This window comes from Somniosus microcephalus, chromosome 16, assembly GCF_052327205.1.
Source record: "Somniosus microcephalus isolate GS21.2 chromosome 16, FLI_Smic_1.0, whole genome shotgun sequence".
NCBI lineage: Eukaryota > Metazoa > Chordata > Chondrichthyes > Squaliformes > Somniosidae > Somniosus > Somniosus microcephalus.
The window spans coordinates 95,871,206-95,887,745 of NC_141002.1; the positions used below are offsets into that span (position 1 = coordinate 95,871,206).

At 45.1% G+C, this 16,540-nt stretch overlaps 1 protein-coding gene across 1 annotated transcript in view; it reads right to left on the reverse strand.

Annotated features, from left to right (window-relative positions):
* Positions 1-16,335, reverse strand: part of LOC147106405 (epiphycan-like) — a 52,259-nt gene extending 35,924 nt beyond the window's left edge. Inside the window, exon 1 of the mRNA XM_086009757.1 lies at positions 15,933-16,335. Within this exon, the coding sequence (XP_085865883.1) occupies positions 15,933-16,139 (207 nt within the window). The 5' untranslated portion in view covers positions 16,140-16,335. The remainder of the gene's footprint in view (positions 1-15,932) is intronic.
* Positions 16,336-16,540: the final 205 nt, after the last annotated feature.

Genomic DNA, 16,540 nt, shown 5'->3' on the forward strand with positions numbered 1-16,540 from the left:
CTCAAGTTTACAGAGGGTAGAATGTGGGAGGCCGGCCAGGAGTGCATTGGAATAGTCAAGTCTAGAGGTAACAAAGGCATGGATGAGGGTTTCAGCGGCAGATGAGCTGAGGCATGAGCGAGTTGGACAATATTACGGAGATGGAAATAGGCGGTCTTAGAGAAGTCACTGTATTGACATACTGGGATTAGACTTTCCTCGACCTGCACCTGAGGGCATTCTGGATCGCCTGGGCGTGACGAATACAGGAAAACTGGGAAGGGGCATGTACTTATAGGGGAGTCCCTTTTCGTCCATTTAAATGAATGGTTGGGCATGCCCTCCTGTCCATCTGATTTTCTCCTATTACCTGCGCCCAGGTGATCCAATTGACCTGGGTGCAGTATCAGGAAAATCTACTCTACTGTGTTCTGTGCATTAATACATTCTGGAGTGCAATCCAAGTCAGTGACACGTTTTAAAATCCTGTTGAGTTTTTCCCTTGCAGTTCATGCTGACACGTCAGAGGTTTTGAATGGCTACCTAGCGTCATAAGACAATGCTGAATCTTCGATAATACATTTGTATGGTTGACACTAAAGTTGGAAGTACGGATATAGTCCTGGCTAGAATAAGGGGTCTTAAAACACACCAGGCTCCCGGTCCCAGCGGCTTTCATCTGAGGGTGCGCAAAGAAATGGGAGCTGTGCTCAGTGAGGCCCTTGCTCACATATTTAACAGTTCACTAGGGTCTGGGATCATACCCGGGGATGGGAGGGTGGTCCATGTGGTGCCAATATTCAAAAAGGGCAACAGGTTACAGCCAGGAAATTACAGGCCCATTAGCTTGATTTCAGTTTTGACAAGTTGTTGATGGGATCATTAGAGCTACACTTTGGGGTCGATTTTCATTGACTCGTGGAGTCGGAATTGGAGGCGTGTGGGGGGTTAAAGACCCGAATTCGTGGGGTCCCGACACCATCCCGCCCCCAACCCACCGCCATGTAAGTTTCAAAGGAGGCAGGTACCCGCCCCACACTGGGACCCGCCTACCCGAGGCGGGAAGGGATTAGTGCCAATTAACTGCCTGTTAACAGGTAGTTAACAGGCAGTTTTTAGCCCAATCCCTATTTTAAAGCTTGAAGTGTGGGATTCCCGATGGCTCCAAACCACGTCAAGTTAGAGGAGTCGGGCCGTCGGGTTGAAGGACTTGGAGGGGTCGAGATGTCAGTGTTCAGGTGAGTGATGGGTGCATGAGTGCAAAGGTAAGTGTGTTTGGTGTGTCTAACGTGTGTAAAGAAGTTTAAATTACCTGTACTTACCTTTTTAGCCTTCCTCCCTCTAGGTTTCGGGAGTCCATCATCTAACCGGCACAGAAAGCAGAATGGCTGTGATCTGTCAAAAGTGACAGCCTGCAGCTTTCTGTGCCGGTGAGATTTCTAACTGAGTCTGTTTAGAAGGACTCAGGTTAGAAGTAAGACTGTCAGTGTTTGACAGCTTCAAACAGCTGTGAAACACTGATATTTCATCTGTCAAAAGGTCTTGACAGATGAAATTTCAGTCTGTGACATCGCCGCTGGGCGGGCTCAACAAGGTCAATCAAGTCAAAATCGCGTGGATTCGCCGCATCTCGATGGAGGCGGGACTACAACTCCGAAAGTTGTAGTCCCGCCTCCAACCCGACTTCTGAATTAAAATCACCCCCAATATGTCCGCCTAGACAGAGAAGCGGCTTTTAAGAGATTCTCAACATGGCTTCTGGAAAAGAAGGTCAGGCCTCATCAATCTGGTTGAATATTTTGAGGAAGTTCCTAGGTGTGTGGATGTAGATAGCCCAGTTGATATTCTATTCCTTGATCTTCAAAAAGCTTTTGACAATGTACCACGCATTAGGTTACTTTATAAGATAAGAGTCCTGTGGAGTTGGTGAGCAGATTTTTGGGTTGGATAAGGAATTGGTTGCATTCTCATACACAGAAGGTTGTTATTACTGGCAGTGGTTCTGTGTGGGGACCAGAGTTCCACAAGGACCGCTGTTAGGACAGTTGGTCTTCATCATCCAATGACCCGGATGAAGGCATGGTGAAGCTGTTGGCAAATTTTCGGATGATACAAAGATTTATGCGGATGTTAGATGAGAAAAACAAGCAGATCTAGTTATGATGGGGAAATGGGCCTGCGTCTGGCAGATGCCATTTAATACAGATAAATGCAATGTCATGGACGAGGGTAGGGCTAATGCCAAGAATGTGCATACCATGTAGTATTGCAAACTTAAGGCTGTTAAATGAGAGAAAGACCTAGGTTGTCATCGTACATGAATCTCTGAAAGTACTTGATCAATGCCGCGAGGCTATAGCAAAAGCAGATAGAGTGCTAGGATGTTTTACCAGGACGATCAAATACAAAACAAAAAATACCGTCTCCTCCCTTTATAAGGACTTGGTTAGGCCTCATCTAGAATAATGTGTCCAGTTTTGGTCTCCTCACGTTGTGGTTGATATAGAGGACTTGATAAAGTTTCAGATGAGGGCCACTGGAATGATACCTAGTTTAAAGGCCCACAATAGGCTTAGAGAGCTTGGGTGCCTTACGCTACAAAAGCAAGGACTTTGAGGAAATTTGGTCGAAAGGATTAGATTCAGTCCAAATGGATAGAATATTTGAGTTCAACAGGGAATGGAGGATCAGGGACATAAGTATAAGTTGCATAAGCACAGAACTAGGTTAGATGTCAGGAGTTATTTTTTTTCTCAGAGAGTTGTCGATGTACGGAACACGTTGCTGGCTCGTGCCATCAGAGTGGATTCACTGCAAATGTTCAAAAGGGAGCTGGACAAGTCCCTAGCTGTGGTCGACATCACAGTATATAAAAGGTAGGTGGGGCATTGGGGGATGTGTCTCCCAGTCACTGTGGTCTCCCGGTACTTGATTGATTGCCTTCGGGAGTCGGAGAGGAATCTTCCAGGGTTTTGTTAACCCTAGATTGGCCAAGGACCTTTTACTCTTGTGACTCTTCCAGGAGATTGCATGACTGGCTGGTGCGGAGGTGGGGTGGGGGCCTGGATGGGGATCGTGGTAGGCACAAGTTACAGCATGACCATAAGAGAGAGGCTTTAATGAGCCAGGTGGTCACTGCTCACTGACCTGCGTCAGCCCCTGGTCCAGCAACGATGTGACTTCACCTGCCGAGGCCCTCAGCTCTGGAATTCCCTCCCTAAACCTCTCCGCCTCTCTCTCCTCCTTTGAGACGCTCCTTAAAACCGACCTCTTTGACCCAGCTTTTGGCCGCCTGTCCTAATATCTCCTTTAGTGGCTCGGTGTCAGATTTTGTCTGATTAATGCTCCTGTGAAGCACCCTGGGACGTTTTACTACGTCAAAGGCGCTGTATAAATGCAAGTTGTTGTTGTTGGTCTGTTCCTCTGTTATTTTCGTGTGTTTGTATCTTAACCCATTGCAACGTTATTGCCATGTAATACACTAAAGACTCTGGAGGTAAATTCAGTTACGCCACAGAAATCTAAATAGCTGGATAGCGGTCTGAGATTTCCCAGTACGGATGGAAGATTATCGGAAGCACGCGCGCAGTTTCCTGACAGGTGCGCCCAGGGGGCGATGCCCTGAGCCAGGAATGCACATTCATAAAACTGCCGCTGAGTTATCCTATTTCACCAGTTAATCAGCCTGTAATTCTTTTTCCCCCCACAGGCACCTTTCGCAACGGAAGCAGTGACCTCCATCCAGTACCAATGGGATGCGGAATGTCTTTTTGTCCCTGGTCAAATAAATTCAAAGCATGCGCTTGGCTCTTGCTTGGCGCAGGGAGAGCCCATATGCCAAGCTGATGGCAAGGTGCTCATCGTCTCCTTTTTTAAAAGAAAATATTCAGCGATCGCGACCGTACGCTGGAATGTTACTGCAGTTGTAACACGGCAGAATGGTGAGACACACGGAATACAACTGTTAAAGTAGGTCACGGATGGGCAGCACACATCGCAGGATATTGGGCCAGGTTTTGCTGGGGCGGGGGCATCTCGCGGCGTGCCCCGTTAGTTAGACTTGTTCATTGCACGTTTAGATTTTAAAATGTTTTTGCCCACAAAGTTGCTGGAAGTGCAAACTTTTTTAAAATTCGTTTATGGGATCTGGGTGTCGCTGGCAAGGCCGGCATTTAATGCCCATCCCTAGTTGCCCTGGAGAAGGTGGCGGTGAGCCGCCTTCTTGAACCGCTGCAGTCCGTGTGGTGAAGGTACTCCCGCAGTGCTGTTAGGTAGGGAGTTCCAGGATTTTGACCCAGCAATGATGAAGGATCGGCGATATACTTCCAAGTCAGGATGGTGTGTGACTTGGAGGGGAACTTGGAGGTGGTGATGTTCCCATGCACCTGCTGCCCTTGTCCTTCTAGGTGGAAGAGGTCGCAGGTTTGGGAGGTGCTGTCGAAGGAGCCTTGGCGGGTTGCTGCAGTGCACCTTGTAGATGGTACACACTGCAGCCAGGGTGCGCCGGTGGTGGAGGGAGTGAATGTTTAAGGTGGTGGATGGGGTGCCAATCAAGCAGGCTGCTTTGTCCCGGATAGTGTTGAGCTTCTTGAGTGTTGTTGGAGCTGCACTCATCCAGGCAAGTGGAGAGTATTCTATCACACTCCTTACTAGTGCCTTGTAGATGGTGGAAAGGCTTTGGGGAGTCAGGTGGTGAGACACTCGCCGCAGAGCTGTTAATGGCGCGGCGCGGACAACGGGGCCTCAGGGAACCTCAGTGAACGATGGGACAACAATCTATCTCCTTAACCAATGAGATTTAAGGATTGAGAAAGAAACTGAGGAAGGACTGAGAAGGAGGGTGAATTAGAATGAGTGAATTCAATGTCAAATCAGATACATAGAAAGAAATGAAGAGAGTGAAAGAAAGATTTGATTAGGAGAAAGAGAGAAAAGAGACAGAAAGGAAAAGTAAGAAAAAAAATGTTTAAATTTAAAATTTCAAATTTTGAAAAGTTCCTAAGACAAAGCACAACCTGAAGGAATGAGACTCCACATTTATAATTGTTCACTTTCCGGCCCAGAGAGGTTGATTGGCTGCCATGAACAAATATCACATTGTTAAAAGGGTGCTTACGCTGATAATTACTAGACTTAACTATCTGTGGCGAGTTTAACGGGCAATTAATGTGCAAATGCAGCAACTTCGTGACAATCACGGGGAGGTTGAGGGTGAGATGCCGCTCTCGTGAGGCTAACGGCGGAGCGGCGCAAACAGTCCTGTTGCAGATTTGCAACTCGGGGTGTTTCTCTCGCCTCGCCACAAGTTGCCGGACGATTTGTGCATTAATAACGGCGAGCGCCATTCACACGCCGTTAATTCGTCAGCAAAATCTGGGCCACTGCTTATTATTTTAAAAAAATGTCGATTAAAAATTCTGTCATAAGAATATTTCCATAAATAATGACCTTTCACAAACTTCAATTGCCTTTCAAAAAATGTAAGTTTTTTTTTATGATTGTGCTCTGCAGGCACATGTCAGGGGTAGTTCTGGCCGGTTTGATGGCAGTGGGTCATCGTTGATATTTGCTTACAAAGTCTGGGGTAATTTTACGAGTCTGAGCCGCCAGCATGGAACCCTGCCTGGCGGGAGGGCATATAGAATTTTGCACTGAGTCTGATGTTCAGGTGTCGGCCATGGGTACGTTGATAGCCCTCTACATAGAAACATAGAAACATAGAAGATAGGAGCAGGAGTAGGCCATTCGGCCCCTCAAGCCTGTTCCGCCATTTAATGAGATCATGGCTGATCATTCAAATTCAGTACCCTGTCCCTGCTTTCTCCTCATATCCCTTGATCCCTTTAGCCTTAAGAAATATATCTAACTCCTTCTTGAATATATTTAATGAATTGGCCTCAACTGCCTTGTGTGGTAGAGAATTCCACAGCTTCACCACTCTCTGGGTGAAGAAATTCCTCCTCATCTCAGTCCTAAATGGCTTACCCCTTATCCTTAGACTCTGACACCTGGTTCTGGACTCCCCCGCCATTGGGAACATCCTTCCTGCATCTAGTCTGTCTAGTTCTGTTAGAATTTTATAAGTTTCAATGAGATCCCCTCTCATTCTTCTAAACTCTAGCGAATATAAGCCTAATCGACCCAATCTCTCATCATACATCATTCCTGCCATCCCAGTTATCAGTCTGGTGAATCTTCATTGCACTCTCTCCATGGCAAGAACATCCTTCCTCAGATAAGGTGACCAAAACTGCACACAATACTCAAGGTGTGGTCTCACCAAGGCCCTGTACAACTGCAGCAAGACATTTTTGCTCCTGTACTCAAATCCTCTCGCTATGAAGGCCAACATACCATTTGCCTTCTTAACCGCCTGTTGCACCTGCATGCTTACCTTCAGCGACTGGTGCACAAGGACACCCAGGTCTCGTTGCACTTCCCCTTTTCCCAATCTATTGCCGTTCAGATAATAATCTGTCTTCCTGTTTTTACCATCGAAGTGGATAACCTCGCATTTATCCACATTATACTGCATTTGCCATGCATCTGCCCAATCACCTAACCTGTCCAAATCATACTGGAGTTTCTCTGCCTCCTCCTCACAGCACACATGCCCACCCAGCTTTGTGTCATCTGCAAACTTGGAGATATTACATCTAGTTCCCTCTTCTAGATCATTTATATATATATTGTGAATAGCTGGGGTCCTAGCACCGATCCCTGTGGTACCCCACTAGTCACTGCCTGCCACTCAGAAAAAGACCCGTTTATTCCAACTCTTTGCTTCCTGTCTGCCAACCAGTTCTCTATCCAAGACAATACCTTACCCCCAATCCCGTGTACTTTAACTTTGCACGCTAATCTCTTATGCGGGACCTTATCGAAAGACTTCTGAAAGTCCAAATACACCACATCCACTGGTTCTCCCTTATCTATTCTACCAGTTACATTCTCAAAAAATTCCAGTAGATTAGTCCAGCATGATTTACCTTTTGTAAATCCATGTTGACTTTGACCGATCCTGTCACTGTTTTCCAAGTGCTCTGCTATTTCATCTTTTATAATGGACTCTAGCATTTTCCCCACCTTTTTAAATAGTGGGGTTACATTAGCTATTCTCCAATCCATGGGAACTATTCCAGAGTCTATAGAATTTTGGAGGATGACCAGCAATGCATCTATTATTTCTGGGGCCACTCCCTTAAGTACCCTAGGGTGTAGATTATCAGGCCCTGGGGATTTATCGGTCTTCAATCCCGTCAATTTCCCCAACAGCATTTCCCTACAAATATTGATTTCATTCAATTCCTCCCTCTCATTAGACCTTATTTTCTCCGACATCTCTGGGAGGTTATTTGTGTCCTCCTTTGTGAAGACAGAACCAAAGTATGTATTTAATTGGTCAGCCATTTCTTTGTTCCCCATTATAAATTCCCCTGATTCTGACTGCAAGGAACCTATGCTTGACTTCACCAATGTTTTTCTCTTCACATATCTATAGAATCTTTTACAGTCAGTTATTGGCCTAGGAATTTGGTGGGCTGAGCCACCAGTTAGCACCTAAAGAGGGCACTCAGTGGCTTTTGCGCCACTGGCCACGCCTCCTGCGATATTTAGCGTGGCGCTAATGGCGGCGTTAGCCTGTTGACCTGCACCGCCACCGATGACGTCATCGGTGTGCGCAGCGCCCCGCTACCGCCCCGATCGCGATATTTGGTAGCGCCCGCCTCTGTAGCGCCGTTCGCAAATGGCGCCCGGTTCACGGGGCCTACCTGTGGTGGCAGCGGCGCAAATTAACGTTGTGGCGTGGGGCGGCCATTTTTTCCGGTGGCCGCCTGCCAGCACCTCCGTCCCCGGCCTCCTGATCCCCCCCGGGCAGTGCCGGCTGTGTCCCGAGAACCCGGCACTTCTCCTCGGTGCCGGGCTCTTTTGCCGGCACTCGCGATCGGTGATCACGCTGCTGCAGGCCCCTCCCCCTTAAGAAGCGGAGGAAGGCCTGCAGTACCGCAGTGCGCCGTGCTGTGGCGTGTGGCGCTGCTGCACTTTGCACTGCGATATTCAGTTTCAGCGCCCTAAGAGGGACGCGGGGCGCCTCGAGCAGTGCCCCGAGTCCCTCCTGGGGCGTTCAAGATGAATTTCCGGCGGTCGCAACTGCTCCAATCGCAGCGGTAATTCCGGCGCCCAGGCGAGCTGGGTGCCCCGTTTGCGGCTCCACCGAATTTCTCTCCCATTATATTCCCTGCAATCATACTCTCATAATCTATTTTCCCATCTTAGTTAATCCCTTTGTTCTCCTTTGTTGTATCCTAAACTGCTCCCAATCCTCAGGTTTGCTGCTTTTTCTGGCCAAATTATATGTCCTCTCCTTGGATCTTATGCTATCCCTAATTTCCCTTGTTAGCCATGGTTGAGTCACCTTTTTTGTTTTATTTTTATGCCATACATGGATGAACAAATTCTATAGTTCATCCATGCGATCTTTAAATGTTTGCCATTGCCTATCCACCGTCAACCCTTTAAGTAGCGTTCCCCAATCCATCCTAGCCAACTCGTGCCTCATACCATCGTAGTTTCCTTTATTTAAATTCAGGACCCGAGTCTCTGAGTCAACTACTTCACTCTCCATCTTAATGAAGAATTCTATCATATTATGATTGCTCCTCCCCAAGGGGCCTCGCACAAGATTGCTAATTAATCCTTTCTCATTACATAATACCCAGTCTAAGATGGTCTGATCTCTAGAGCTGTCTTTTGTCTCCACTAGTCCTATCACCATCTCGTCTCATTTTGAATACCTCTTAATGTCTCTTCACTTCTCTTTTGTTCTCTCCCAGCCTGGCCTCTTAATCTATTTCATTTCCTATGCTTCTTCAGTCTTGACAAAGGGTTCACCCGAAATATTGACTCTATTTTCTCTCCACGGATGTTGCCTGGCCTGCTGAGTTTTTCCAGCATTTTCTGTTGTTATTTCGGATTTCCAGCATCTGCAGTATTTTGCTATCATCGTGGCCTGATCTCTAGTCGGTTCCTCGACATTTTGGTCCAGGAAACCATCCCATATACACTCTAGGAATTCCTCCTCCACAGTATTGTTACTTATTTGGTTAGCCCAATCTATATGTAAATTAACGTCACCCATGATAACTGTTGTGCCCTTATTGCACGCGTCTCTAATTTTCCATTTAATGTCATCCCCAACCTCAGCATCACTGTTTGGGGGTCTGTATACAACTCCCACTAATGTTTTCTGCCGCTTGGTATTTCTCAGCTCTACCCATACAGATTCCACATCATCAGAGCTAATATCCTTCCTTACTATTGTGTTAATCTGCTCTTTAACCAGCAATGCTACCCCAGCTGCTTTTCCTTTTTGCCTGTCCTTCCTGAATATTGAATACCCCTGGATGTTGAATTCCCAGACTTGGTCATCCTGGAGCCATGTCTCTGTAATCCCAATTATATCTTATCTGTTTACATCTATTTGTGCAGCTAATTCATCTGCCTTATTACGAATGCTCCTCGCATTAAGACACAACGCCTTCAGGCTTGATTTTTTAACACTCTTATCCTTTTAGAATTACTATTTACTCTGGCCCTGTTTGATTTACACCCTTGATTTCTCTGCCTTCCACTTTTGCTTTTCTACTTCCTGTCTTTTGTTTCTATCCTTTCTTCCCTTTCCTCTGTCTCCCTGCACAGGTTCCCAACCCCCTGCCATTTTAATTTAAACCCTCCCCAACAGCACTAGCAAACACTCCCCCTACATTACAACAGTGACTTCACTTCAAAAATGCTACATTGGCCGTAAAGCACTTTGGGACATCCTGAGGTCATGAAAGGAGCTATATTAATGTGAGTTCTTTCCTTCTTTCCTTCCTTCCTTCCTTCCTTCCTACCTTTTCCTTTCCCTTTTCATTTCCCTTTCCTTCCTTCCTTCCTTCCTTCCTTTTCCTTTCCCCTTTCCTTTCCCTTTTCATTTTCCTTTCCTTTCCTTCCTTCCTTCCTTCCTGCCTTCCTTCCTTCCTTCCTCCCTTTTCCTTTCCTTTCCTTTTCCTCCTTCCTTCCTTCCTTCCCTCTGAGACAGAAGGTTGAGCTATGAGAAGCAGCACAGCCCCTGGAGGAATAGTCTGCTGACATTCCTGACATCACTAGTATCAACACACGCACACTTCCAGCAGGGGCCAATGAATGCAATCAGGAGCAGGAAACTTGACCAACTTTCCTGCCCATAGCTCAGGGCACTGAGGCCAAACCTAGTGCCCCGACAATCGCTCCGGCTGAGATCAGCCACCGCAGCACGGATTGGGATTGAGTCAGCCTTCTCTTGGCAAGTGTGATTCCGATCATTTTAAAAATTGCAAAGTGACCAGATTCCATGTAAACATCTGGTGAGTACCTTAAAACAACATAGACATTGAACAACAGTCTAAAAGCAACTACTTGTAGTTGCTAATGGAAAATTCTAATTGCTTACAGCTTACAGTCCTGGTGCAGTGATTCCTTAACCTTACCCTTCCACTGGGAGAGGACACTGCTTCATTTGTTATAGTCCTGGTGGAGTGAATCTCTACCTTGACCTTTGCAGGGGAGGTGGTCTCCCCATTTGCCACAGTCCTGGTACAGTGATCCTCCATCCATAAGCTTCCTAAGCCCCTAGCTGTACTAAGAAAGTATTTTATTACTTGGGATTAACTTCCCATGGCCAGAGTTCAGCTTACTATTTTTGAGCAGTAAAATGCTACAACGGGAGAAAGCAAAAACATTGTTCACGGGAAGGACATGTAAATTTAAATAACAAAAACAAAATTGGTCTTGGCTTGCATATTTGCACAGGACTAGGCCATTTTACAGAACCAGACTCCAACTAAGCATCAGATCCAAGATTTTGACTCCATTCTCTAAAACTGCAGCTCGTCCCCGTAGTCCAGCAGTTACAATAGTTTATGCTGCTATTACATCAAGGCCGGGCTGTGTATTTGCACACCGCAAGGTCCCAGAAACTGCACTGAGATTGATGACCAGATAATCTGTTTTAGTGATTGTTATAAATCTCATCATCATAAAGAAACTATTCATGAAATAACACTGGACAGCCAGCTGGTGGCGCTGTCCAAGGAGTATAAACACTCGGGCGTGGGCCCCAGCTTGCCCAGGGACATTTTGTAAGACAGGAACTAGTGAAGTACAACTAGACCTCCATGTTCTGAAACAAGTTGATTAAAGCCTTGCTTTATGCTCGAACCAAGTGCGTAGTGAGTTGTATTATGTCAGTGATGATGGTGGAGGGATAAATATTGACCAGGACACCGCAGTAGTGCCATGGGATCTTGTACATCCACCTGAGAGGCCAGACGGGGCCTCAGTTTAACGTATCGTCCGAAAGACTGCCTCAGTTCTGCACTGGAGTGCCAGCCTACATTTTGCACTGAAGTCTCTGGAGTGTGGCTTCGGACTCAGAGGTGAGAGGGTTATCACTGAGCCAAAACTGGCACTTTTGTTGGTAAGAATATGAGTTAAATAATTTAATTCCAACACTTTCATTCACTATAAGAGGTAAGGAACAAATCAGTAAATGTGATAGTATACATTTTCAATCGTACATAGAAACATAGATGATAGGAGCAGGAGTAGGCCATTCGGCCCCTCGAGCCTGCTCCGCCATTCAATGAGATCATGGCTGATCATCCAAACTCAGTACCCTGTCCCTGCCTTCTCCCCATATCCCTTGATCCCTTTAGCCTTAAGAAATATATCTAACTGCTTCTTGAATATATTTAATGAACTGGCCTCAACTGCCTTCTGTGGTAGAGAATTCCACAGGTTCACCATTCTCTGGGTGAAGAAATTCCTCCTCATCTCTGTCCTAAATGGCTTACCCCTTATCCTTAGACTGTGACCCCTGGTTCTGGATTCCCCACCATCGGGAACATCCTTCCTGCATCTAGTCTGACTAGTCCTGTTAGAATTTTATAAGTTTCAATGAGATCCCCTCTCACTCTTCTAAACTCCAGCGAGTACAAGCCCAACCGACCCATTCTCTCCTCATACGTCATTCCTGCCATCCCAGGTATCAGTCTGGTGAATCTTTGCTGCACTGCCTCCATGGCAAGAACATCCTTCCTCAGATAAGGCGACCAAAACTGCACACAATACTCAAGGTGTGGTCTCACCAAGGCCCTGTACAACTGCAGCAAGACATCCTTGTTCCTGTACTCGAACCCTCTCGTTACGAAGGCCAACAAACCATTTGCCTTCTTAACCGCCTGCTGCACCTGCATGCTTACCTTCAGCGACTGGTGCACAAGGACACCCAGGTCTCGTTGCACTTCTCCTTCTCCCAATCTATTGCTGTTCAGATAATAATCTGCCTTCCTGTTTTTGCCACCAAAGTGGATAACCTCACATTTATCCACATTATACTGCATCTGCCATGCTTCTGCCCAATCACCCAACCTGTCCAAATTATATTGGAGTTTCTCAGCATCCTCCTCACAGCACACACGCCCACCCAGCTTTGTGTCGTCTGCAAACTTGGAGATATTACATCTAGTTCCCTCGTCTAGATCATTAATATATATTGTGAATAGTACAGAGAATACTTTTTGGAGGACAGTGGTTTATGAGAAAAAAACATACTGCGTGGTGTCTGTCACACAACTCAGCAGCATTGCTGACCCATACTATTTACATTGGCAGCAACAGCAAGTTCTATTTTTTTTTAATTAAAAAAACCCACTGGCTCCCAACTATTTGCACAATTGATACACACAATCAATATTGATTTTTTTTTTTAAACCTATTTGAATAATTTCCCATTAGTTTACTGACATTGTTGGGGGCGCGCTGAGCGTCTGAGCATGGAGTGAGACAGTCGACGAGCTCAGTTGATTTGGTTCCGCTCATTGTTCCAAGTGTCAGTTTGAGCCTGGAGGCTGAGGTTGCAGAGCACGAGGGGGAAATGGCGCCATTGTTGGAGGGGGGTGGATATTTTGTGAGGAAGCGTTTTTTGGACTTTCAAAATCAAGTAAGGAATCAAACGTTTTCAAAACTTATTTTTTCTCTATTTGTGAAACTCTTTTGTCCTTCCAACAGGAATAAGGAATTGATGTGGATTTTCGCGTTAATCTTCAATTGGTTTCATTTCGTCTTTGCAGTACTGATGAGTACCGATTAACGCATTGGTGTTAAAATGCTGCCTGTGCTATTTTGCTGGAGCTGTTAATCTGTTTAAAATAAGGCAAACAGGAAAACAACACAAACTCGTTAACCAGTGTGCTAAAGACAGCTCGGAGAGGAATACGGGATGCATTGCTGCCCTTGGACTGCTTTATGTTGAATGTACCACCAGTGATTGCCGGGTCAGAAATAATAATGGTTTCATTAAGGTGAGTGGTTTCTATGTTTGAGACATTTTGTGACATTTTTATATGTCTTTTATAAGGTGAATCAGCCGTGGCTCACTCTCGCCTCTGAGTCAGAAGGTTCAAGTCCCACTCCAGAGACTTGAGCACATGAAGCTAGGCTGACGCTCCCAGTGCAGTGCTGAGGGAGTGCTGCAACTGTCGGAGGTGCCGTCTTTCGGATGAGACGTTAAGCCGAGGCCCCCGTCTGCTCTCTCTGGTGGACGTAAAAGATCCCGCGGCACTATTTCGAAGAAGAGCAGGGGAGTTGGCCAATATTTATCCCTCAAATCAACATCACTAAAACAGATTATCTGGTCATGGTTTGTGGGAGCTTGCTATGCACAAATTGGCTGCCGCGTTTCCTACATTACAACAGTGACTGCACTTCACAAAGTATGTCATTGGCTGTAAAGCGCTTTGGGACGTCCTGAGGGAGCGAAAGGTGCTACATAAACACAAGTTTTTCTTTTCTTTTTATTAGTTATGTGTTCGGTCAGGTAATTGGAAAGTGTTTATAACATTGTCGCTCTGGAAACTTACTCTGCTTGGTAACATCCACGATTAGCGAAAGGGGAAACTTCACTGTCATTTAGTTTTTTTTGAATGATATGCTTGCGAGCCAATGGTTTATCATTTTGTTAGTTTGTGTTCCAAAGTTTACCATTTTGCACTACGTTGCGGACTTTATTCAAGTCTCGTCGGTCGTGCCTTAGCCCAGGTTTAGCATTTGGGCTACTTATAATGATGTTAGAAAGGAGTATTTGCTGTCAGTGCAACTTGTGGTCATGTAGGAATAGACTGTAGGAATAATTTGTAGATTAACACACCGTGGCTGAATATCATGGCACATTTTGGCATGGACTGTCTCGCAGAGCAAGTTTGGAATGATGGAGGGCATAATTTTAAATACTGCTGAAAATGAATGCCCACTTTATCACCTATCAGTCATTTGTTTGGAGGTCTGTGGCTGTCTGTTACCTTGTCTGGCAGTGAGGGCTCTGGTGCAGTGGTTTGTTGATTTTCAGAGGTATATGCGGGTGTTTGAGCAACTTGAGTTATTTTGTTCCTAGACATATATGAGGTTAGTTGTTTTGCTCCATATCCAGAGAATTTTTCTGCCATTTCTCTTTAACCCCATTCCCCAGCGGTTCAGGATCTTCGAATATATTTAAATTTGAAAGTGCGATATGTAATTAAAAAGAAAAGATCTTAATTGTGACACGCAGCGGTTTAATGCCATTGTGTTTTATGTATTGCGTGAGGAGCCTTGAGATTTTTAATCATTTAAATTTGTTTTATCATTCTGAGTGCACTGTGACTGATGTAAACATCTTTTTAAATGCATCTTGCAAGCCAGTCTTACCACATAACGTTGAATGATGACAGAAGAAGTAGCAGTGCTTGCCAATGAGAGTGTAATCATGGCCATGTTTATTGCACAGATTAAAGTATTTTATAATTAAGTTTCCAAGTCACTCAATAATGCTGCCTTTGCTGTCACGCTGACTTAGTTGGAACAACAACAACTTGGAAGCACCAAGCACTCTATTCCTCTAGCCCAGAAGTTTGCAATCTCCAATCTATAAAGTTTATCAAACATCCCATGCAGCCACCTGCCAGAAGTGGAAGGCTTATTCTAATTTCTTTTCTCAGATAGGCAGGCGCGGTAAACACTTGCTATTCTCTCGCGTGCACGTTTGAAACGGTAGGAATTCGGGCTGGGCCAGGTTAACTGACAGCATGCGAAGCAGGGACAGCCGGCTGTTTGTAATGCCTGGGCTCTGTGTGGGCTGTGTATTGAACTCTGCCGCCTCTGGTTCATTAGCGTTGAGCCCCATCGTAAAGATCGCATTTCAGGAGCAACCAGTTGAAGTCAGGCTAGTAGATGGAAGAACAGCTAAGGCAAGGGTGCCAGTAAGCACAGGAGTCATTAATTGGGCTCTCGGCAATCTGCTCAGTTTGCTGGGGCAGGGTTTTAAAAAATAACATAATGGCTAAAATCGACGGTAATAATCTAAATTTTTTTTTACAGTGTATTATTACATTATACAATTGTTCAAAAACACCTTGGTCCTTCCTTGCCAGTTAAAGTGCTTGCCATGGTAGTAGCAGTGTCACATGACGTAGTATTTACTTTTTTGTGACATCATGGCTATTAATTTATCGTGAACAGAAAAAAAATTCATAATTCACACACAATTCATGCTTCCCGTGACATTTTAAAAGAAACATGATATATTCAGTTGCAACTAGCCCTTAACACTGAATGGCCCGCCTGGCCTAAACCGTCTTTCCCTTAGGGGATATGTAACCACTAGAACCGAGGCCAGGGTTATAAACAACGCCATACACAGGGCAATTTATAAAATGTTACCTACAGGCTATTGCCAGTAGCAGTGCCAAGAAGAAGTAGGTTTATTAGATAGAGAGTGACAGCGCCCTCTTATTGAATAGTACATTCTGGTTAAAACTATAGGGAGGTAATCTTTCCAAAGTTTAAAAAAAGACATTGCAACCGATTATTTGTCTTGGAAAAGTTAAAACCATTACCAGTGGCTCGCTAATAGTCAGCTCATCCTCGTACTCATTGAAGATGCTTGCATCCTGATTCGCATAGTCAGGGTCTTCAAAATGATCATCGGGTAATAATTGTACTTGTTTCAATTTCTTTGCTGACTCCTCATTCTGCGTAGGGGCAGCAAAAACCGCCTCCAGGATTAGAAGTCCCAACAACACTATATAAGCAAAGGTCTTCATTCTTGAATTCTTGAAGAAATAAACAGTTCCGTTAATACTTCTAGGAATGGCAGTGATCTCTGTGCATTAATGAAACTGCTCATAACTTGCGCAGAAAAAGCTCTTTTCTCAGCTCCTTTAGGAGTATCGAGATTATGATCTTGCGATAATAAAGCTCTTTGCAATTATTTAACAGAGAAGGACTATAATTATACCTAATACATAGAACCTATCTAATGCAAAGCAAATATAATTCAAATGCTAGTTTCTTCAAGCAAGCCACTTCCATCTCAAATAATGCATTCTTGTATATATACACATACATCAAATTATATTCAGCCAGTGCAGACTGGCATATTTTTTTTGCTGTATTTCCATTGACAGACAGACTTTCCTATGTGAAAGCAGGTCTGTGTATGAAG